The sequence below is a fragment of the Toxotes jaculatrix genome, chromosome 10 (genome assembly GCF_017976425.1).
Source record: "Toxotes jaculatrix isolate fToxJac2 chromosome 10, fToxJac2.pri, whole genome shotgun sequence".
Classification (NCBI taxonomy): Eukaryota; Metazoa; Chordata; class Actinopteri; family Toxotidae; genus Toxotes; species Toxotes jaculatrix.
The window spans coordinates 19,949,382-19,975,563 of NC_054403.1; the positions used below are offsets into that span (position 1 = coordinate 19,949,382).

The 26,182-nt window shown below is 39.4% G+C and overlaps 1 protein-coding gene across 7 annotated transcripts in view; it reads right to left on the reverse strand.

Annotated features, from left to right (window-relative positions):
* diaph2 (diaphanous-related formin 2) overlaps positions 1–26,182 on the reverse strand; it is a 372,649-nt gene that overhangs the window by 85,110 nt on the left and 261,357 nt on the right. For all 7 annotated transcript variants that reach the window (XM_041047578.1, XM_041047581.1, XM_041047580.1 and 4 more), the window contains one exon: positions 6,167–6,331. In XM_041047578.1, the coding sequence (XP_040903512.1) occupies positions 6,167–6,331 (165 nt within the window). The remainder of the gene's footprint in view (positions 1–6,166; positions 6,332–26,182) is intronic.

Sequence of the window (26,182 nt, forward strand, 5' to 3'; positions counted from 1 at the left end):
ATAGCAACAAATATGTTTTCACTGTTCTCTTATTTTTCCCTTTACCATTCTCTTTGACGGCCCCTATTTTGCCGTTGGCAGCAACTGATTGTATCAGGTCTCATTTTCTTGGTAACTCTGCATGTTGTTGGAGGACATACAAGGGATAAACAATCCCCACGAGATGTGTTTTCAAAAATAGGTTTCAGAGAACCAGATTTAAACACTGGACACCACATCATCTCAGAACACTGGATGAAAGATCTGGTTTCTATTAAATCTGCACAAATATTTTTGTACAAATTCCAACAACGCTGAATAATGTGTTTAGGACGACACATGCATCTCGTTTTGTCTCTTGAGTACTCTCATCTACTCAAGTACAAAATTTACAATATGATTTGTGACCATGGAAACAAGTTGTTTTTGGCATTCATATTCAGTCATCGGTCACTCGATGAAAATCATAATTATAATTATAATTATAGAGCTATCCAATGAGAGCTTAATTATTTACTCAAATGAAAATAATCTACAAAAACGTTGATCTTCTAAATGAGGTTAACAACATATAAATAAACAACATACAGTCCAGCAAGAGTTTTGACCAAAGAAATTTTCTTTTATCTTTTTTTTTTTTTTCCTTTTTGGAAAATATTACATTTTGAATAATGCAGCTTTATTAATCTGAGTGTCGGGGTTCCTTCATTAAACTCAAGGATCACATACAAGCTTTTCTGGAGCTTTTGACCATATTTCATGGCCGTCTTCAGCAAACCCAAATGTCCCAAGTGCTTAACCTCAGTTAAGTGATAACAGGTAGTCATACTTACTGCAGCCCAATCTCCAATATCACAAATGTTGAGACGAAGAAAGAAAAAGATTGAGACCCACTTATATTTACTGATGGCTACCAAGTACTGTAATGCAGAGAGGCACGATAGGGAGGATTTTGGTTGCAAACCAAAACAAATCCAATTCAAATATGTTATTCAACAAAATAAAACAAGGTTTAAAACCAGAAAGGTAAAGGCAGTCATATAGGTTTTGAAAAAAGCCAAAAATAAAATATAGTAAAAATAAATAAGGACAGATGCAGGAGAAATACATAAGTAGAGCCCAAAACTTCAAACTGACCAAAAAATGTCAAGGGTTTTTCCCCTATGACTATCCACCATGATAGACTGTGTCCTCTCTGGCCAGGATTCTGCCAAATAACCAGTAAACACAACAAATCCCACTGTCCATAGGCTATGTTTATGGCTGGCTCAGTGCCTTGAGCCCCTCTGGTGAAAAGCAGAAAAATGTGATGAAGGTGCTGTATGCATATTGCTCAGGGGGGTATGTAAATTAAGTGTGAGAATCTTTAAATTCTCAAAGAGACAAAACAAAATGTGTGGTTTTGCATAATAGCACCTTTTTGCCAGGTAGGCTTATCAACAGCGCTACTGAAGCAGCACGTTCTTGCTTTCAGGCTCAATGAGGCCATGAGACGACGTGAGCGCATGTCACACTCATGGCCTCCGGTGTGTCTAACATGGAGATCATAAATACTCCTCTCTGTATACCTGGCTGGAAAAAAGAATGCTGTGCAACCCACAGGTCCAATCTACCAACAAGGGCCAGGCAGCATTTTCCCTTTCCAGGTCTGTTCTTTCAATAATTCATGAAATGCGTTTGCTGTTCTTCCTTGACCCTGCACAACACAATACATCTCCCACAGCATGGCTCCCCTCCCATGCATACAAGTTTGCCAATCCAATGAGGGAACAATGACTATTTCCAACTGCTCAGTTGCACCAGTGATCTCACACAGAGAGTGTCACTGCTATATCTCATTTGAATTTTACAAACACTACAGCGCCTGGGCTTTAAGCAGCAAATGTGTTTATTAGCCATCTGTTACACTGTGTGCCAGGATGTTGGGGGGAAGTGGCTTCAAGAAGTTATAAGTTACAGATTGTGAGACTTCTGCTCTGTAGTATAGATGTATTCCCATATTGATGGGTGACCTCCAAAATCTGGTGCAATGCTTTTAATGACTGTGTCATGCCTGTGTAAGTAAAAATACTCCGGAAACATGACAGTGATTTAGCGAAAAGGTGGAGAGAGTGGTACTGTCAGAGCATCATCTTCAGCATGATTATGATAATTTGTCATATTGTGAAGGAATTAGCAAGCTTTAGAAATATCAAATGGGCTCAAAAGTGGACGAATGCACCCACACACACATAAATCATCATTCTAATCTCTTAGATGCTCTATCTTGCTACTTTGCGAACCCGGTCTGGGTCTTTTGGACTTATTAGAAAGTCACTCAATCGACAAGAAAGCCCAGCCCATCTGCTGCGCTTTGATAACTCATTAATGGAAAAATCCTCATCCCCCATGCTCCTGGTCAGGATTACACATACAGACCCTGCGATTGCATTTCACTCATACTCTATTTCAGAATATGGCAGCAGCATTAAATTAACAAATTGTTGGACTCTTCGAATACTGACTCCATGTGCTGAAATCAAATAATATTTCATTGGCCGCAGAAAAAAAGAGAATGGGATGGGAGTGAGGGAGAGAAAGAGAATGAAACAGAAGGAAAATAGAGTTAATGGATTCTCTTATCAGTTACATTCAGTTCTGTGAGGACTGTCTGTCAATGCGTTTACTCAAATGCCTCATGTCGGTCGGGTGCATTAAGCCCTAGCTTTTTAGTAAAAGCAATTTAGGGTGACTGTATTGCAGTGGAATTCTTTAATACTGCAGATGCTTTGTGCTGTGAATGCATTACACAAGGCAATGCAACACAGATGGAAGTTAGCGAAGATGTTTTGTCTGAGTCAAACAACTCAATGTCTCAATATTGAAATAAAAGTCTAATGCACACCAGGCGAATCAAGAAGTTAAATTCAGGGCTCATTTTAAATTATTAACTGACAAGAAGTCATGGTGTTCATTTGATTTGCCATTTGGAACAAATCAGTCGTGGTTGATGTAGGCCAACTTTGTCAAAGATAAATAACTAGCAGACATCTCTCCAATATTCCTTCACTGACAAGAAAAGCTAAGGAAGAGGTTTTCGTTGTGCTGCAAAGAAGCTAGCTCAGTTGTTTTTACAGGGTAAGAGAATAAAAACAACATTCAAGAAGAAACAGCCACTGATTCCTTGTGCTCTGCAAGCAGATGGGATTAGCCTTTCTGTCAGCAGAGCTGAAGAGCCAAAAACTATAAATAATATCTGAAGAATATGGTGATTAAAGGATTGTTTTTATATGAATACATTAACTTATAACCAGCCCCCCCTGCCATTTCAACCACACCACAACACTTTATCCTACTCACTTCCCTCCCCTTATCCATAGCAGGAAAGTTTAAATCAGTAATAAAATATTCATATGCAGCTATTTGCTTGAGAGAATAATTTATTTTCTTGGGTGGATGCCTCTTTTAGAGATATGCAACTCTGGAATCCTTGAGGGAGCGTTGTGTTGTGTGCTGGTGCTCTTTGATCAGTGGGAATGAAGAGTTGGTTTCAGATGGGGATCAGACTAAAGAGAGGAGAAGGATTCAGACAAGGGGACCTTGCCATTCACGTTAATGGATTGTGAATACTGAGAGCATGCCTTCTGGACACCATGTCATCATCCTGACACTGGGAATTTTGGGGTGGTGCCAGGAGGGATGGAAAGACTGTGGAAGGTAGAAAGCAAAGACACTTGAATAAATGTTTAACAGACTTGTCAAGTCAAGAAAAAGGAACTTGATCTTTGTTCTGAGATGATGTGGTGTTTACCTTGCAGTTAATAACACCTCTTTAACTAATCTCTTTTGCCCAATGTGCTTTATTCACTGTTCTCAGTAACCACATCTCCCATAACACCAAGACAAAACAGAGAAAATTTAGAAATGTACTTTTATCTTTATCTCTTTTATGTGTGTGCCCTTTCTATGTCTATTGTAAAATTTTTACAAAGAAAATTAAATATTTTATATAATCAACACCATAAATTGTGTTATAATGTTTAAAGGTGCCATATATGCACTATTGTTACATAGCTAACATTAGCATTAACAGCTATTTTCTTATCAAGAGTTTCAGACATTTCTTGGCAAATAAAGGAATCAAGTTAGATATTGAACTTGCAAGGTTTCTTCTAGACAGGTACATTAACAGATTTTAATGCTGGCTATGTGGTGATAGCAAAAACTTAAATATAGCACCTTTAAGGTCAATACATGTAAAAATGTAACACATTTTACAGAAACTTTTTCCCAGCAATACTGAAGATAATTTTAAACTCTCAGGTGGAAAGTAAAATGCAATTTCATCTACTTTCCCAAGTCCTCTCTAGACTCATTAGCCCTAACAAAATCCCACAAGATCTACAATGCCCTGTGGTAACAGCACATGCACACGCATACACACAAGCAGTTTCAAGCTAATGAAACTGTAACTTGCAGGTTAAGAAGCTTGCCCAAGCCTCTTTTATCAGTAAGACACTGACATTATACATTCTCTATTCTCAGCATTCCTTCATTCAAATAATATATTCTAATCTGTTTTATAACTTTGTCTTTTTTCTTCCAGCTCCCAAGTCAGTGCTAGAAATTTCTTAATCAGTAATGGTAGGAAGAACTTCACACATATCTACTCTCAAAAAAAGTTATGTTTTTAAGTTATGAGTTAAGTTCTGCACGTTTAAACATCTCACACTCTGTGCACTCAGGTAAATGTGATTACAAGTTTCCCATTTGGATGTACAGTACAGAACATGTAGGTGGACAAGCTTCTATCAATACAACCTATCTCAAAATTTACACATTTCTGTACTTCTGTATGTGTGTTGAAAACAACGGGTCTCATTTGTGAAATTTTGTGAATACATTAGCATATGATAAAATATTCAGATTTAAAACACAAGCCAGAGCCGTCAAATACTGGGAAGTGTGAGTTTGCATTTTACGTGTTTATATTCTCTGTATGTAGTGTGCTTCTGTCTGGGAATGGACAGCATGTTGTTGGGACAAAATTATTTTACATAAACGTACCAAAGATTCCCCCTCTGAAACACCAACTTTGGAAGAAAATAGAGACCTACATTTAGAACCTTACAGACTAAGGTAGCACAGAAGAAAGTGACTTCTGTAACAAAAAGAGGTTATGTCAATGATTCTGGGGAAAAAAAACTCTTTGGCAGACACAGTGGCATTATGACCTACTAAAAGTTAACATATGGAAAGAAATCACAGCACAGTTACATTCTTGCAGAGAACAGTGCAGGAATTTAAAGGAAAAACTGAAAAGCATGTCAGGGCCACCCAAAGGAATTTAAAGACCACAGTGAATGACCAGAAAACGTGGTGTACTTTCTCAAACCAAAGACTTTCTGGCATTTTAAGATGAGGAAAGAGAAATCAGGACCTCAGGACTGAAACTACTCTCAAAAACACAAATATTCATGGACTATCAGATGACTTGAAGGAAAAGTATTTCCACCATTTCTTGTTGCTCGCTCAGATTAAAGTTGTATAATGTCCTCTGTGGCTCTGGAAGAGATCCGCTAAGTCTGGGAAAATAACCCTGATTACATCATAGTGATGTCACTGGTGTTATCTCCGTTTTAAAGCATGGGGAAAACGACCAGAGAGAGCCTGAGTTATGAATGGATGGTGTGGAGTTGGCATTTTTAACCCTACAGGGAGGGTTTAGGAAAAATCTGATATCACATTGTATTATGGGAAGTAAAGGGATCAAGTGTTTTTAGAGCATGACCAACACTAAGAACTAAAAGTCGGGATATCTTGGCCTCTGCGGCTTCAATTTTCACGTTTCTTCTTGAAATCTATTCCTCATGAGACCCCCAGCTTTATGGGAGTATAACATTAAATAACTGTACCACTTTAACATCCAGTGTGATCCATAGAAGTATTACTCTGTAATATTCGCATGTTTTCACCATCTGTCAGGACCTGCTCAAAGTCTGACGAAAATGTGTGCATGTGTAAAACACAAATTCTGTCCTCATTTCAATGACACCCAATGTGTGTCGGCAAGTGAAAGTGTGCAAAGGCATGTGCATGTGTGGGTGGTGGCTTCTGTTAGTCTCTGTGTGTGTGTGTGTAGTTGGAAGAAACAGTAAACATGAAACTTTTCATATGCAGGTAAACAAATCATAAATTTTGTACTCACCATGAAGAGGAAGCGGAAGTTGGACAGTTCTCCGAAGAAATCCTCCACACTGACCGAATGGGGGTCAAAGGCAAAATAGCTGCCTATGCTCTCATAGAGCTTTTGCATGTTCTTATGCATGGTGGACAGTTTCTCATACTGCTCCCGGGCATGCTTGGAGAAGCCGTGAGAAAGACAGAGTCAAGGAAAAAGCAGAAAAGCATGTCTCAAACACAGATGAAATACATTTAAAAGCGTCTGTAATCAGCAATATAATGGCACCTCACAAATATGTTCATCTGTGAAAAAACAAGCCATTGTGAGAAATGATCACTTCAGAAGCTTTATAGCATTCAAAAAGCCCACCTATGTCAAGGTCAGCAAAACAAAACACTGGATAAAGAAGGGTCAGAGACAATCTAATGTGCCATTACAATAACCTCTCCATCTCACTTTGGAGTCAATAGCATGGTGAGCTAATAGCTGCAGCCCTGGAGTAATGGAAAGGTGTTTTGTAGTCAGCAGCATGACACAGATGGTTGCTGGAAAAGCTGATTGCAGTCATTGTTCTATTGTTTCTTCCAACAACAGTGGGGTCAGGTTGTTTTGAACCTCACAGCTCACGTCGCACTGTGTAATTTACTGAACAGGCGGAGCACTCTTCTCCTGGCGAATGGCTATTGACAGCCGGCATCAGTTAAGCATTATCACAGCAGCCACTGACCTCATGAAGACTGCACTTGGAAACTCCAGGACTCACATGCCCTGGGTGGGATGAGGACGACACAACTTCACATAACATACACACCAGCTTGTATGTACCTTCATGTACATGCTTGCAAACACAGACAAGAATGGAAAAAGAATTAAAAAAAAAAAAAAAATCTACCTGCAGTAGAAACTCTATCAGTAGTTTCATTGCATCAGCTGTGATGTCCAACACCTGCTGTGTTTTCAATCATTCTCATCTTCCTTTTAGAGAAGCTATAATTATTATAGCTATAAAATCTACATTGGCTCAAAGCTTATTACTATGATGTCAAATGATTACAAATTTGGTTTTATTTTCTCAGCTCTGGCCATCATTTCCACTGGATGTAATAATGTGGCAACATCTTATAAAGAATACTCTATGGGTTTGTTTAAAACCACTCAGATTTACTGACCAAGGATGTTGGTATGTTTCCAGATCCTACCAGTTGCTTTGGTGAGTACACTGTAGTCATAACAGACAGAGCCAAAGGTTGGAGCAAAAAAGTAAAACCTAAATTGTACATTTCCTTTCAGAGTTTAACAAGATTTTTTTTTTGTGTCAATCCCTCTGTATTTTGATCTCTTAAACAATCAGATTTAAAATTACCTGTTTAATCTATATTATGTTTTAAAATTTACAATTTTAGTAAATAAAGTTTTAATAAAGTAAATAAAGTATACATGGCTGTTGAGCAAAGGGTTTTTCATGGCCAGACATCACAGAATACTTGAAGTTAAAGACAGTCCACCAGTAAAGAAAGGCATTACTGGGATTGTATTTATTTATTGCGTTTGTATTTACTTACTAAGGCAGCAGCTTCTTGTTCCCTGTGTCATGGGTACATTAGGTAATTAGTGCTCATATGCGGTCGCCTTGGCAACATACACAGACTGGTGGTACAGCATGTGGCCTGTGACTGTCAAGGCTAAAGAGTTATCAAGATACGGTTCTCTGTGAGCAATCTGCCATTATGTTGTGTAGGTGTCACTCTTTTTCCACAATACCATTTATTTATTGTTTGTTCTGTCATTGTGGTAGATGTCCATGTTGAGGTCCAGGGCTTGTTCTCTGTCCCTAGCCAAGTTATTACGTGTATGATGTATATGTGCACATACACATGGTCACATTTAAACCTGTATTTGTGGAAAGGCCTTTGCATAGCTGAGTGGGGATAACAAACTGACAGGGTAGGCTGACTGGATTACCTCGACACAGTATTTATCGACACAGCAATGGCACCATCCAGGTTAGCAGCAAGCCTACACACGAGCCCAATGGATGGACACATCCTTTTCTTTCCTCTTCCTTGTCTCTTGGTCTGCCTGGACCTGATTTATCCCCCTTGCTTCTCTCAGACAGCCTTTATCTTTTCTTTTGTCCACCTCTGTTTCACTTACTTGTGTGTGAAAACTCAGGGGCCCAACAGATAGATGTAAAAGTAAAACTTTGCCAAACTAAGACGTCTTTTCAACATCCAAACTCCTGACAGAGTTGTACTGTTCTGGAGTTGTATTTGTTTGGTAAAGTCTTAAAATTATCCTTGTGAAGAAAAATTGCTTTCAAGGACCACTCTACCATGAACGCCATATGGTACGGTGTCATTCATTAACTGAACCTCATTACTTCATCCAAAAATTCTAATGCAGTCAGTTTCGAGTGCTAGACTGAGCTTCAATTAAAATGCCCTCTCACAACAATACCTATTTGGTCAGAATGGAGGATAAAATGATAATTATAAAATCAAGGAAACCATACTTTTTTTTTCATACATTTATAACGTTAAACTGAAACCATAAGATATTGACACTACTCAACTCGGGTATGGAAATGGTTATTAACAGCATTTCCATAAAATATTGATTCCACTCCACAGCAGAGTCCACACTGCCTTTAGCTCAGGAAATGTTTGGGTCAAAACCGCTGCCTCCCTTGCAGAGTTAAAAAACACTGAAGCGGTGGTTACTTTTGGTGCCTGTTGTGGCTTGTGGCTCTCTGTGTTCCTCTTTCTCTACTTCTCTCTCTCTCTTAGTCTCCCTCACACACACACTCAAATACACATGTATGCATATGCACAGTGTTGGATGTGTCCCACTGGGGACTGGACTGAGGCTGGCTGGGCTTTTGCTCCTTGTATTTCCACATCAAAGACATGTCATATTGATGGAGCCTGACGCACACTATCCTGCAGCAACACAACCGGTATGGTAGAGCCCTCATCAAACACACATACAGACACAGAATGAACAGGCAAACACACACGCACACACACGCACACACATACACATATACAGAGTACACGTGCACACAGCCACACAACCATTCTTTGAATGTCTCTCTGTCAGGTTGTCTGGTACTCTTTTCTTTCCCTCAGTTTCTTACAGTCAGTGTAGCCTTTATTGTCTCTCCTTCTCCAAAGATAAATCTTAGTCTATCTTTCTCTTTTCTTCCTGTCCACCACTGTCTCAATCAAACCCATTCCCTTTATAATTCTCTTTCTACATTTCCCCTTGATATTCTCTCCATTAAATTCTCTCACTCAGACATGAACTCCCTTCCTTCTCTCCTACTCAAACTGAACTTTCACAAGTATGCTGTCTGAGCTGTGTCTGGTATTCACGTCACTTGGGCTTGAAGCAGGGCAGAGAGCAGAGGCGATGGTTCTCAAGGTAAAGCGTCGTGCAGCCTTTGGTTGCCCCGACCCTGTTTGTCAGTCTCTGCTCTCCTCTTCGAGCTGTCCTCAGAGGAGGGCTACCGTCTGCACTTCCTGTGCACTGAACCTCAGCACACAGTGAGGTTCAACACAGTGTAAGACAATTGCTCCAGGGCTAGAGAGCTGAATGTTGCAAATGTGGATGCTACCAAAGATATCTGTGGAGTGCTCATTGGATTTTATGCTAATGGTCATATTAGAACATTTAATTTGCAAATAGAGGCATTTTATATCTCTGTCCCTCGTCTTTCTTGAATTTTTGTATATCCCTTGGAATGGCTGTTTTTAAAGACTATTTTAATAACGGAAGCTGGCACAACTGGAATTATTAAAAAAAACGTATGCTTCAAAAAGCAGCAAGTCACTAAGCATATCACACTGAGGCTTGGCTTACAAAACTCCAGTTTCTGACAGTGTCATATGTGACAGCGTCAGTTTACAAAGACAATGTCAGATGTGAAATGTGATGTCAGTGGCAGTGCTCTGCTAGCTCATGCTTTTATAATTCCCTCTCTCAAATCCCCTGTTGTTGCCAAAACCCACCATGTCCTTGTAAAAATCTAGAATTAGTTCTTTGTCCTGCCACAGTGTCCTCATTACTGTGTTTAATCAGTCACTTTTTATCTGTGTGTTTGACATGCCAGAAAGGGTACATTTAACATCAGTAAGCTGCGATTAAGGGCACTCATTTTTAACACCACAAAGTGACATCAAAATCATATCCAAGTCAGACTTACCCTAGATGTAAAAAAGCTTTTTTTGTGCTAGACTCCATTCAATTTCATAATAAAACCCAGAGAAAGAGGGAAAAAATCAATTTTTTGAGCCAATACAAAGTTAAAACAGTTTTCACAATGGCCACCTATGAGGATGGCAATAAATTACCTGGTTTGTTTACCTGTGTGCATGAGAGAGTTATTAAAGTGCTGCATAAAACCCTACAGTGCGGACCCAAAAAGCCTCCTTAATAAATCTCCTGTAACCTAGTTCCATTAATGTTTATTTAATGCTTTTCCTATGTGCTCGCTGGCCCCTCCATCCAAGGCCCCACACTAAGCCTGCTTTTCTCCAAACCCCACCATCCCTGCTCCCTTTATCCCCACACCTACTGCCAACAGCCCCTGTGGGCCAAATTACACCAAGGCTGCCCATTGACTGGACACAACCCATCATGCTGGGAGTGAGATCGGGATGAGAGTGAGGATGAAGGAATGGACTAGGGCAGAGAGAGAGAGAAAGAGAGAAAGAGAAAGAGATGAAATGTAACAAGTAATTCTAGCTACTTAAATCCATGAATAAATGCATCAGATTTTATCTATTGTTTTATACTAAATCCAAAAGTCTTTGTGTTTGATGCCTGCTTTTTTTTTTAATTGAAAAAGTTTGCATTTTTGCTTGCATCGCTTTTCTCAACTTTATACAGAAGCATAAAAAAGCAGAATAAATTAGAGAAAGACAAAGGCAAAGCTTAAGAGGAGGACAGGACCATTCTCTAGTGTGTGACGATACAAGCAGAGGGAGGTCTGTAGGGCAAGCAGGAAAGAGGCTGACAGCGTCCTGAGTTGGGCCACGGCACCGACACTGGGGCTGTCAGAGGGAATTAGCACGACAGCCAGCTCCAGGAATTTGGGATCTAGAGCGGAGGTGGTTTTACGGGGGGGGGGTCAAAAGGAGGAGGGTGGAGGGAGAGTACACTGAAGAGAGGGAGGGCAGGAAGAAGGGAGTTGCCCAAATGTAAAAGGGGCACTCAACTGCATGTTTAAAGGAGCACAGAGATTTTGAATACAATCTCTGTCCTCTCTTTACATTTTCTGGGAAGTGTAATAATAAATGTCCATAAACAGAAATGTGCAACACCACAGTAAGATCACATGTGAGGGCTTTCTGTTTAACTAACAACACGTTAAACGTTAGTATTGATAATGATGTTTATGTTAGTAAGCATCACAGCTCAACAGCTCACTATGAAAATGTTAACACGATGTTAACATGAATTACATGAAAAATAAGGGCAAAGTCAACAAGGTGTTTTGCAGGTCTCTACAATCTCAGCTCATGTGAAATGTGAACCTGTTTATTGTTCACAAGAGCACAAGAATTCAAGTCAGGTTCATCTCACATGGTGAAAATAATCAAATCTGTACAAAACTGAATGCCTTAGTGAAACAATACTCCCTGAAAATTGCTGGACTTTGTCCAAAGTAATCAAAACAACACCTTGGATGATAATCAACAGTGTGCCATCGAGAAACTCTATCCTGTTGATCCATCTTTGTCGCACACATGCAGATACATACACACTCACACACCCAACTGTATTCCCCCCACTGGATTACAGAAAGTGCCAACAGGGTGATGATTATTCGATGCCAGCCCCCCCACCACAAAATGTAATTAATGAGATTGCTTTGGATGAGGAGCAATCTCATATTATATATTATTTATATATATGGTTTCAGTTAGAAGTCTAGACTTACAAAGCCCCAATTGTTCTCAGATGCCTTTTGTTAAGTGATCAAATATACTCTCTGCTCTTCTTTTAATGAATGTACTCTTTCTTTTTAATCTGTTATTATTTTTATTATTATTATTGTGTTGCTTATATTTGCCCATTTGTAAAGCAGTCTGAGTCGCTAATGTGCATGAACTGTACTATTTAAATAAATTTACCTCATTTGCACACACACAGTCACTCACACGTGTGTGTGCATATGTATTTTTCACACATCAGAGGCTTTGTGAATTATATTAGCACTTTGACACAGGGGTCATGACCTTTCCTCTCTTAGTATGCCTTTCCTTCATCTCCCTTAAAGCTCCCACCTCCTTTTTCTCTTGAAATTAAAAGCCAGATTTGATGTCAATTTTACTGTCAATTTATTCTGCCCGTCTGTCCCTGAAATATTTATACGTGTAGAGAGGAAGGTTGCATCTGCTTAACCATTCAAAGCTCTTCACTACAGAACCCAGCTGGTGTTGGAACAACTCAATGAGGGAGAGACCGGTGGGTGTAATGACTACATCTGATAAAGGAAAGGAGACTATATAAATTAGATATGAGGGGATTAGGTCCATGGGAATGACCTGTTGAATCATGGATAGGCTATTAAAAAGGGAGAGAGAGTGCAGGAAAAATGAGAAAAATAATTTGGTGTCCACAATAATGGTGCCGGTCAGTGAGAGTATGTGAACACAACACAGTCCAAGTAAAATTACTGACAAACACACACATACACAAATTCATGCACACACTCACACACAATTTTATCTTTGATAACCTTTTATGGTTGTTGTCATCCTTTCATCCTCATCCAAAGCAATCTCATGTCACATCAATGCCCGGGGCCTGAGCCTCTTTGTGTAATTTTCACATAGTGGAAACATGACAATGCAAATCCACTGTGTTTACAACGTTCATACTTGTCAAATTGTAAAAGGTCAAGTCTCTCGCTTCCCCGACGCTGATCTAATCGGTAAACATCAATCCCCACCTCTACATTACAATGGCTTATGAGATATCCTTGAAGAGACAAGTATGTGCAAGAACACAGTCATCATGCATGTCATTGAATAGACACAGGTAAGCTTGTAAATGATATTACAAGGCTTAACGTCCACAGCAGTCCCAAGTGGATAGCTTTTATACAAAAAAAAGTATATGGCTCTGTATGTATTATATGGGAAAACACACCTGAGGTATCTTTGAGATACCAGTGATACCCAGAGTTGCACATATATCGATTCAGCAATGGATCCATCTGCCACCAATTCTCTCCCTCAGCACAAACAGAGCTTGTTAAATCTGGTAGAGAATTAATGCAATCTTTACCTTTCAGAATTGCACATGCTTTCAATTTAATTATTTAATCTAGTCTAGATGCATTTACTGTAGAGCTGCTAATACTGAAATAACATAGAATATTTATATTTACACAGTTACCTATAACACCAAGCACAACTGCTGCCACTGCCCCGCTTTCTGACATGGCTAATCTTATTCCTAGATAATATATTACAATACCAACATGCTATACTTCTAGCCTCCTGCTGGAGAGACAAGCCAGCTTTTTCATTGCAGTATAATCAATTTGAAAGACTTGTCTGACTTTGCTACTGAGGGAGTACAAAGAATGTGTGGGATGCACAGCATAGACTTGTTTCTCTACACATGCCATGTCTATGTAGCTCTGTGCGATGATGACAGTGATGAATCACAATTGCTGGTCTGCACTTTTTGTTTCTTGCTCTGTCTCTCTGCCTCTTTGTTTTAACTGTCTTTATCTGCCTCTAACAAGCCTTTTGCAAACTCACTCTCACACAGACATGCACGCTCACTGGCCAACCTCCTTCCACCAGATCTTAACTACTGTAGGTGTATTACAGTCATGCTGATCTGTGTTATATAAAACAAATGTATTTTATCAGTAGATTTTTTTAACATGCCTACCGGTACTTTCTGTGAACATGTTAATGTGGTTACTATTGACCACTTTGAACTGAAGTTCATCATCAATCTGGAATTCAGTTATCTGTCTTTGTATCAGCTGTATTTAAATGTCAATGGAATATCCTGCCTTCATGCTGGACTATTTCAACCTTCTGAGTTGCGCGCTGGGCAGCACATGAACTACAGCTGAATTTCTGATGTTATGTAAATCCCATTGATATACTGTAAATAGCTCGACAATAAAATCAGGCATTGTTTGTTTTTGATATAGGAAAGATATCAAGGGTTAGCTGCTGGATATGCAGTATATCATTTCCACAGTCCACAACAAAGACTGATTTATTCAAAACAACTGAATATGTAAGTGAAAAAGGAAGAAATCTGACGCTTTGCGAGGTCCACCAGTGTTAAATCATTAAAATTGTCAAATGAAATAAAAATCCATTTCTTAAGTATTTCACTTATTTATTCAAAATATGATAATCATCCATTTCATCAAAGGTAAGGCCATTTGGGGCTTTTAGTATGTTCTAAACTTTAGCAACAAAGAAAGTTCAGTGTTTTGAGCGATCACGCTTCAGTGCCAAATGGCTGACAGTAAAAAAAGTTTCTCAGAGTGCAACCAGCTAACAATTGGTCAAGTTTTTAATTTGTTTGTAGAGAGAGAGCAAGAGAGAGCGAGAGAGTGAGAGAGAGAGAAAATAAACCAAGATCTCAGGAAACCAAATCAATTCAAATGAGGAAACACCCATCTAGATCACACCCTATATTATGATTACCTGGGGCTCAAAATCAGTACCTCGGATAACTTTGGTTTGGCAGTGAAAGCACTGACACAAAAAACATTTAGAGAATTTTATGCAATTAGAAGTATTTTTTTTACAAAACAGGCAAACAAATTAGGATTTGAACTAAAATATTTAGCAGTGTAATCCAGCCTATCGTCCTTTATGGTAGAGAAGTTTGGGGTTCGTTCAGTCCTCAGAACACCTGACAAGCATCCCATCGAGGCAGAATTGTTTAGATCCATATTAAACACCCAAAGAAAAACATCAGCCAGTGCATACAGGGCAGAATCTATTGATTATTAACATTTTTTATCTAATACTGTTAACAAATTTTGGTGATATAACAAATTGAGCTCTCACACAGATATTTCAGGCACTACAAACCCAAGAACTGAACCCCCAGAGGAGTCCCTTCTGTCAGCTGGTCCTGAGACTTGCTGATCAAATAACACACACTCATCTCCTCTCTTTTAGCATTTATTCACCTTTTTAAAACATTGCTTTTCTTTTATATTTCTTTTCTTTTCTTTCATTTATTATCTTACATTTATATTATTTTGCTATTCTGAATGATTACATTTTTAATCTGTCTCTGGTGTTTCCTCATTGCTAATTTATGACATTTATGAAAGTGATTCCTCATTTCCTGCTTTTATTGAGTCCTTTATTTATAACTTTGTTGATTATTGCTTTGTGCGCGGGTGGGGGGACTCAGTGACCACAGTCTAATCATAGACAGAGAATAACACAAGAAATCTTGGCTATAAACAGTGGAAAGAGTCTGTGGTCAGTGCACGACATGTGAGGTAGAGACAGAGAAACACTTCCTCTTACAATATGTAATATGAAAAACGTAATAATGTCAGAGTGGAATACTTTAAGAATTTTGATTTGTTACTCCCAGATTTCACAGAGCTAGACAGTGAAAAGCAGCAGATTCTGTTAGGAGAGTAACATGCAGCAAACTTAGCTGCAAAATGTCTGACTGCATGATGCACAAACCGAGGGACACATAATTAAAACAAAATCACTGAATTTTTTACCTATTTATGTATTTTATTTTTTCTTTATGAAATACTTTTTTCTCATTTTACTTTTTACTTATTTGTATTATCCTTGACACTTTGGCAATATTGTTCATCTGGCATTCATACCAATAAAGCATTCTGAACTGAGAATGAAAGAGAGAGAAAGAAAAAGAGAGAGAGACAGAGGGGGGGGGGGGGGGGGGAGAGAAGGAGGGAGAGGGAGAGAGAGAGACTGTTTATTGATCAAATTCCTTCAGTAAGACCAGTGGCCCAGCAGCTAGCGTGACAGAGTACAGCTCCATTCAATAGCCTTATCATTACCACAGCACAAACCCATTCAGCAGGTCAGCCTATTTGGCCTCTGGTTCAGTGTGTGTGTGTGTGTGTGTTTGTGGGTGTGTGTGCGCGTGCTTGTGTGTGTGTTTGTGTGCATGGGTCCATGCAGAGGGAGGAGAAAAAAAAGAAAGTAAATTTCGATTCTTTAAGCCAATGAATCCCATTATAAGACAGCACATTTCTTTGTTCAGAACACTTTCAGCCTAATGAAGTGTCCTAAGAGTAAAGGGAGAAGTAAAAAGAAGATGCTATCCACTAAAGAGTGTTGTAAAGCACAGATAAACTTATTGGTGGACCAAACCACCTGCAAAGTAAGAGGGTAGTAGATGATGCTAAACAAAGTTTGCCTTGTAAATCTAAACTCGAAGACTTGAAAGAACTTTGCATATTGTAATGCAATTATAAAATTAGTTTCCTATAGCTGTATCAATATTGCTCTGTGACTGATATGATGTAAATTACACCCAACTTTCACAACTGGCAGAAAGAGGCAATGCAAACACAATATGGAGAAATTCAAACAATCAGTGGTGAAGCATTAGGCTTAAACTGGGTTGCTTTAAATACAAAAGGACAACCTCGTGCTTTATTAGATTACAGTGAATGGCAGAAGTAGCTGTCACAGACGAGTAGCTAGAGAAGGAGAGATGCAGACTGGGGAGAAAGGAATAATGGAGCTGTCTCCATTGGCAACGCAGAGGCACAGAGACTATTTTTAGCAAATTAATTTAAGGCTCTAAATAATTAACTGATAATTATCTGGCAATCAAGAGTAAGATAAAATGATCTCTCCAAGAGTTTTTTTGTCATGTGGCTCAGCAGGCGGACGAAGGAGCTTTGTGTGACTCGCCACTCAAGAAACTTCTGGGTGTCATGGTGCAGAAAGAAGAAAAAAAAAATTGACAGGAGGAATACAGTAAGATGTTCTCGCTAGATAGCAAATGGATTTGCCAATGATTAGTGCCTAATGAGTGACAGAAAACTGGCACTTAGAATCCATTTGTTTGTAGAATAATAGATGTGCATAACATCTGTCTTCCATGTGTTTGTCACACATTTTTGCACACACATACTCACACAGACACACACAGTACACATGTAAACATAAACAGCCACAGAAGGCACAAATGACACACGAGTTCTTGAAACATTCCTTTGCAAAAAAAGAAAGAAAAAAAAAAGCACCATAAACTGCACTGATACCACTGACAGTATTTCTCCTCAGTCTTCACAAATTATGGAGAATTTCCCTGACAGTCTGACTAGAGGTTCAGTAGTTTTGGTTGTAAGTTCAGTGGAGTGGAAGTGGATATTTTGTGTCCAAGTTAGGTTATCTCCACACCTGACCCTGACAAGATTCCTTCTAAAGAGAGAAGAAGAGAGGGGAGAGAGAGCACTGACAAGCAGTTGATGAACTGCCTCTGGCAATGTGTGTGTGTGTCCTCCAACCTGTAAAAATAAAAGTACCTTCATTGCCAGTTCATCTCCTTCTCTCCAAGTCTTTTCTCTTCCTTCTTGTCTTCATTTCTCTGATACTTTCATATTTCACGTCTGCTCTACATATCCCATTACTTCCTCAGTCCACCCACTATTAAGCAGCTTTCCAAATGAAGTTTGTATTAGGTTGCATTGCATTGACTAGCTGTCAAATTAAGAACGCAAATCTGTCAATCCATCTTTCTGTCTTTCTCTGTCACATGTATTTTTTTAGACGCTTCCAAAACTCTTACCTCTATGGTGTGTATCCTTGTATAAGACTGTGCCTGTTGAGTGTTGCTGAGAGAAACAAAAATTGGATGTAACCGAGCACTGCCCGGCCCGACAGCTGATTTTAATGTCCAAAAAAAGAATCTTCCACAGGCAGGAACTGAATGTTTATGGGCCACTAACAACCACTGGTTGAATGAAAATCTCCTTTTTCATGTGAAAAGATAATAGTCATGGACTTATAAGGGAGGAGGTGCAGACATATGTTTGCATACTGTGTCCTTTTTACGGTTTTGGGATTACAGAGAGGGCACAATTAGCTTGACGGTGTGACGTGCTTTGGTGAGAGCTAAGGTTGACAGGCCTACCTAGCCACCCCACTGCGCAACCTTTTATAAAATCAATGTCACCACTAAACACAACTCTCCCCTGTGGAGCTGGGCCCTGTTACAGCCTCCTTCCCCTTCTAGTGCGGGGAGGAAAACACAGGCAAACAGATAAATTAGAGCCTCCCCAGCTGCCCTCCTCTCATCCTCCAGCCTGTCTACTATTGTGAAGTGACAACAGTACTGTCAGTAATATAAAAAAAGGCAATTCTGCTTTTGAAACAAGAACCCCTGCATTTAAACTTCACTTTCTTCAGCCAATTATATTTTCTTTTCTCTACAGAAACATAGCACTATCTGTGAAAATCATTGCTATTGGCTTGATTGGTTGTTGAAGGGTGACATTACAAAAAGGCTTTGGCAGCTACAGAGCAGGATATGTACAGTGAGTGGACAGCTGAAGAAAAAACATTTGTTCACATTATCTCTGCTGCGATACATAAATTGTTCTTCCTGGAAAATGCTACAAGAAATATGTATTATCACAACATGAACAAACAGTAGTGTGAGGAAGCAGTGTAGGAAGGGGAAGAAAAGCATGTTGTTAGCAGAGTAAATGTGAGACTCGTCTTTTTGTCTTTCACCTCAAGGAGGGAGATTTCAGAGTGTATTTAAAGAGGCTCTGGCTTTGGGCACTCACAGTTGACAGTGATAGTGGTGCTGGTGAAAAAGCCAAACATCAAGGTGTGCACCCCTCCTCTGAAAACGTAACATACACTCATTGCTGCAGTGTACAGAATTTCTTGGCAACTGGCACATTAAGACACTAAGATCAATGAGGGTGCTCATCAGTTTCACAGAATCTTTATCAAGACAGGCATCGGAGCAACACACCCTGCAGCACTACAGGTATATAACTTGGCTGTATTACCCGCTACAACTGCTCCATAGTACCATCACTGCACTCATTTGGCAGTCTTACGCTCTAATTTGCATCAGATTACATGTCCACAGAGGCAAACTCTCCTTAATGGGTGGCATCATCCTCTGCAGGTGGCGGGGGAAGAAAACGTGAGTTGGGGACACAAAAATGATCTGCCTCCTCAAATACTCACTCGCCATTGGCTGATTGGAGCCCTGATGATATCCATTTGTGCTCTGAGATATAATTTTCAACTGCTCAGTCTCTCTTCATTAACATTAACTGCACAATTCCACAATGTGGACACATTAACCCAGTTATTTTCTTAATTACCATATCTGGATTTTTTAATTCTTGGCCTGCTGTCACCTGAAACCTTGGAGAGTTGATAGGCCTGTTGTCTCTTCAAAATAACGCTGCTTTCTATGATTGTCCATACGATACCCGCATTCTAAACGCAGCATACAGTATTGTGTGTGTGTGTGTGTGTGTGTGTGTGTGTGTGTGTGTGTCACCATGTGTGTTTGGTAGGTGTTTTTAACTAGACTAAATGCAGCCCACCTTTTATCAATACGGGCAGGGGTGGGTTGTGTGTTGTGGGTTGATGGTAGTATTGAGCAGGAGAACAATCTATATCAGTCATTAAAATGCAAATGTGTTTACCAAGTCTTGCTTTGATGCCGCACTAATAACAAGCAGCGGGGAACAATCATGAATCAAACTTGTGTAGCGACCTATTGAACGCACGCCAACGCCATGTAATGAAACAAGAGCTGAAATAAGAGCAGCTTCAACAGTCAATACAAAATCCTGTCATTATCTGAGAACGTGAAACTGAGAATTAAGCTGCACGAGATGACGTTGGCACAATTCCAAAGCTGCATTTCAAAGGAAACCTGGATTCCATGCCCTAAATTAAAGACTACTGCAAGTGAGACGGATAAGAAATGCTAGTGTGCTCTGTGAAGAAACTTAGCTAAAAGCACAGCACCTGTTTATGCACTGTAATCCAATGTAGCTGGATAGACTTTGCAGATAGGGCCATATGGGTATCTTCTACTGAGTGTGTCAAGTAAGGTATAGAGATGATAACACACCAGCTTTCTTATCTAAATATTTATGTAATTCAAGGCTTCCCTTCTAACCTGGTATTTCCCTGCTGTTTTTAGCTTATGACCCTAAAAAGATAGCAGAGTCTAATTGTGACACCTCATTACAAGGTGCTTATGTATTTGAGCTATGACCAATTTATCTTCAGGGTAGGTTTTACCTCTCAGAAAAGGTAAAACTATTCAGCACATCTAGGATCTAGGAGAAAAGTGTAGCATAAAAATGTATTTTGCAACTGTCCCATCTCCCGACTCCCAGGTTGGGAACCATTGCTCTAACTTCACATAGCACCTCTATTAAAAGGGGAAAATGTTTTTTTTTTAATCATGTTAGCCAATTGCTATTCATCAAATAAGTGGGTTTCAGTTAAAAAAAAAAGATACACATCAGCAGGATGTATATGTAATGGAAGCCTAAAGGTGATCTTAGCATTGTGTTTCATTGTTCTTGCAATCTTTATGATCTTCCTCCTTCAAAGCTTTGCAGAATAACAAATGAGTCTACTATAGATTGGTATTATGATGGACAGGGAGAAAGTCAAGCTTAGGGAAAATACCTTAATTCATCTGTGCTATTTCATTAAGCACCTAATTGACCATGACGTCTCCTTTCCCTTATTGGCTAGCGATCTGTGCACAAGTGTGTAACCATCGAACAACACACTCAGACATAAATAGCACAGAACAGCAAAGGAAGGTCTAGTCCCTCCCTCTACGCAGGCCAATTAGAGAAACCAGTGTTTAGATGAGAAAGCAGACATCAAAAGAACAAAAGGAATTAAATCCATAACAAATATTCATTCGGGAGGGTGAGAAACCTTTGGATGGAACTCACAGATTTAATAATTATTTGTAAGAGACTGTAAAATACAGTTCCATAATTGGATGATTAGAATGTAGGGGAATTGTATTCTGAGCATACTTTTTGGTATAGGTTGGTCAATTACTGTAGCCGGGTGAGTCAGTGTGTAGCTCTGGCCTTCTAAAAGTACTTCTTCAGGCTTTTAATTTAGTAACAAATGATTTGTAATCCAGAGACATACCACATTAAAGTCACTTTTTAATCACAATTTAATTATAAGATGGTACAAAGGAAGCACCATAAACTTCAAAAAGTTTTTTTTTCTTGAATTTTGGTCTGAAATTAGTGTTCTTTCCCTTTATTATCAACAAGTGGTGCTGACAATAGCATTGCTAATCACTAAGAATTGACATGGGACAGCTCTCACGTCTGGAGAGAAAATAAAGGGCTCTGAAAATCTAGCGGATGCCCTGTGGAGCCTGTATGGCAACACAAAGCCATTTGGGGCTCTGTTCAGAATATCTACTCACTCATGCAATCTCTTCCTCTTGGGATCGTGAAAAGAGTTAGCAACCCTCTTTAAAGCTTAGTAAATCTAAGAGAAAGGAAAAAAGAGACAAAAGAAGATGGGTAACATGAGAGACTGAGGACAAGGAAGTAATAGATGGGAGAGGGAGACTGAGAGCGTAACTAAGAGAGAAAGAGAGAAAGGGGGGTCTCATCTTTTGCAAATCGTATAATCTCTGTGAAAGCGGACAGAAAGATAGAGATGAGCATTACAACTAATCTCCAATCTGCACCTTGAAAAGAAGTCTGACTTTCATTTGCCACTGACAAGCTCCCTCTTGTGATCTCTCTGGATGACAAAGACACTCTATGAACAGATTACATAGTGTATTTACTGTCCTACAGTATGTAGTAAATCACCAGCACAGAATCTACTTCCCTGACTGTACTGAATGAACTTCATTTGAGGTACTTAAAAATTTGAGGTACTACATAAATGTTTTTAAATACTACAGCTTTGGAAAAACATACATTATTTTATAAAAAGTCATGGCAATCAGTAGACTGTGAAATTAAAACTAATCTCAGAAAGGATTATTATCTCTGATCAGCCTTGCATCAGGGAGAATACTTGATACTGCTCTGTTTCAGATCAAATCTAATAAGCTTAAAGGTAAGTATAGGGCTTAGTATTCATTTGTGGATAGAGAAACCCATTCTGTACATAGTTCACTTGTAATTTGATAAGGAGATATTGTTGGGGGATTAGGTTATCTCCCTGGAGATCTATTAGTGGATAAGTCCTACTGGCTGTCTTATGAATCATTACCTTACAATCTGATCTGCACATGCTCTCCCTCAACTACAAACACAATGACCATACACACATGGACTCACACATAAGCAAAGCACAGATATACACACCGTGATTTAAACGCTTACATCTGACAGCAGGCAGATACATTTCCAAGACATAACTTAACAATGGAAACCCAACATACAAGAACAAAAGGGTGTACTGAAAGATCACTTAAAGTGTTGCTAAGCCTCAGTGAAAAGAATAGATGCGGTAATCAGCGGATTGCCAACCTGTGTCCACAGCACATATCCATTGCCCTGTATGTGATGATTGCCAGAGAGGTAGGGAACAGACACTGCATCAGCTGTAAATCCTGCAGTAATGGCTAAAGTGACATTAAATAACACAGGGACTAATCTTATTCATGGAGAATACAGTGTCAGTCAAACTGGCTCCAGCAGAGTGCTTTTCGGCTATTAGCACAATAGCCAAAATGGAGAAGCAATCGGTGGAATGATTCTATGAAGAATGCCACAAAGTCTAATGACATTATGAACACATTGGCACTATGTATCACCAGCCTGGCCCCATCATTACACATTCAGCTCAGACAGCATCCTGTACCACAGTCACGACTGTGGTATTTAGCAGGGGAAAAAAAGACAACAAACTGAACAGTGTTTCTGTACAGAGCCTAAGGGTTAGATGGGTGAAATTCAATCCACTTCTTTCTACCTGTTAGAAATCTATTAGAGGCCAATAAGGATGCTGAGGGGAGAGGGTTTGAGATATTTCAGGTCAGCCTTGGAGGTTAATTGTTGAGTCGTCTGTCTGGTCAGTGAGGGGATCACTGTGTGAAACCAATCCTGAAGGCAGGGGATGAACGGTGAGTGTGGATGGCATTCAGGAGATTAGAGCAGCTGATGGGAGAGGCAGAGGTAGAGAGAGTGAAAGAGGGAGGGAAAGAGGAGGGAACCATGAACCCATGGACCTCAAATCAACGCTTTCACAAGGCTGCCAATGCTAAGTGGGTTTAGACATACACTTAATGTGCTTGAGAGTGGTTATGTGTAGCCAACGAGGCCACTAAGGCTAGCTCTACTTACATTTAAAGTACAGGGTGTGGTTTAACCTTTGTGTCAAGTAGAGATACAACAGAAATGTTAATAGTATAAAAAATAGCTATTCTACCTACTACCTATCACCTACTCCAAGATAAAAAAAAACAACACACACACACATGCACACATAGCCAGGCACACATGCAAGACAACCTGCACCACCCACTCTCTCCCCTCGCTGAGGTAATTAAAGAGAATCTGTTGAACAGAGCAGACAAACTGATTAAAGTCCAGCTTAATCACCTCCATGGAAACCTCAAGGAACTTCCATTTCACTCCTGCTACTCTGATTTTTTAGGTTACCATTTTAAGAGAAAAAAAAAAAACAGATATAAAAATAACGTGAAAAACAACAGGCATTTTGTTTACTTTGCTCTGATGAAGGTCAAATTAAAATGTAGAATGGAGGCTGTGGTGGGGTGATGATAAATATTTGGCTGTCTGTTCAGATGTACAGTGATAAGACATGGCCCTCCTGTGGGCATCGCTCCACATCTCTCTGGCCGCCTCCATGCCAGTCCCATTTCACAACTTGTTCTACATCTGTGACACATAAACACACACACACACTCACACATATACATGAATGCACCGAGGCACTTTCTCTCAGACGCTCACACATACAGAATGTCCCTCATCACCTTGCTCAGAGATGAATGAGTTCGCCACTGTCCTCAATCATTTTAATCACTTCAATGGAAAATGCCTCATTCACGGCTATCATTTTGTACTGCCTTGCAGCTATCTCATGTATACACATTCCTACACTCCCTAAAACACCCCCCTTACACACACACGCACGCACACTCACACACACACTCACACACACATGCACACACACACACACACACACACACACACACACACACACATACACACAACGACCGTCACTCTCTGATAGTACAAACTCCTGTGATACTGGAATACTGTGTTAACCCACTATGCTAAGATGCATAATGACAATTGCTACTCCACAATTATTACTTTGACTACTGAGTTAGAAAATTATAAACAAATCATGAATTCATAAGTATTTGAGAACAGCACATCTGAAAAGCTGTTGATTTCAATCTGCATTATTCCACTGTTAGCCTTTCCACTGAATGATGACTGTTAGCCTTTACCTTTAAACAGGACTGTTAACCTCACTGTCATATTGTTCAATTAAAGGTCAAACAACAAGGGCTGGTAAAACACTTTGTATTTCAAATAATTGTACTCTTACAAAATGCAACACTCAGGCCTATAATTAATATGAATGATGTTAATATTGTTTTAAGGCCTCAACTATGGCTGACCCAAATGATTCAAAGCATACAAGATTCATTCATTGCCATGACAATGCTAAAATCAGAATTATAATTCAAATTATTTTTATTTTTTTAAGGTGCTCCCTAGTCTCCATGGCATGCACAAAATATGGGAGGCTGATGCAGTCCATCATTGTTATTGGACTTACAAATATACAATACAATGCTATTATGAGCCGGCCCCAAGGATAATTATCTGTACTTTACTGTAATTTTCTTTTGATGCATGTTGTTTTGTGGGATATTTGTTACTTGTATAACTGTCACAAATGTGATAAAAATGTTGGTGATGAAAGTGTTGAGTCTTAACCATACAATTTGTGTGTAGGTGAGACAATAAAGACAATGAGCTAAAAGTGACTATAATGGGCTAAAAGATCATGCTACCTGTTCACATTACACTGAGTCATGGGATTTATGCCAATATCAAAAATTTCATATAATGAAGAACACACTGGAATCATGATTTGGTAAAAGAGACATTCTTCTGTCTAATATGGAGAACTGTAGGCAGTCTTCCTGAATACATGCATTCACAAACACAATCACTACAGTGTCATTCAAACTGTTACTTTTGCTGATAGTGATTTTTATGTCAATTTGCAACTGAATGAAAGTTGTGAGCCAGGTGGTACAGCAAATTACTACAATATCTACTTTGTCACAATGTTCAAGAACTGTCACTATAGGCCTTAAAGAGATAGACAGTGATAAACAGTGTAAAAATGAACAGTCACATCATACTGGAAATTTCATTTAAAACAGCCTTCAATAATCTGATTTGTACATGCAAACTGTAGGAGTAGGGCAATGGAATAGATGCAAATAGAATTGTATTTCTGATGGAGAATCATGACCTTGCACACAGAGGTTTAAGAATATGACCACTGGATCAAACAAGCCCGAGGCATCATAACCCCTGCTGTACTATCCATCACAAATACGCCTCAATAAAGGCGCATAAAAACTGCAGTCAGTCATTCAAATTGCTCAAGTTATTCTTCATTTTGCCACATCACGTTTCAACTTGCCTCTAGAAACAATGTGGAAGTCTTTCCAACTGATTTTCATTCACCGTGATCGGTGTCATGATCTGCTCCACTCTGCTGGAGATCTTATTTGACTGTATTTTTACAAAAAAACATGCACATCTCCAGCAGGCAGGTGCTTTGATGATGGCAGCCACACAGTGCTGCTGTGCAACGACACCTCGTCACCATTGAGCTGTGGCAGCACCAACTGATGTGTCCCTCCAGTTAACGCCTGCTCCTACCTACACCTCTGGATGTGTGTTTTCACACTTGCACTTTCTCTGTGACGTGCAACATCAGGACATGATTGGACAGAAATGTGTTTGAATTTGCATTACTC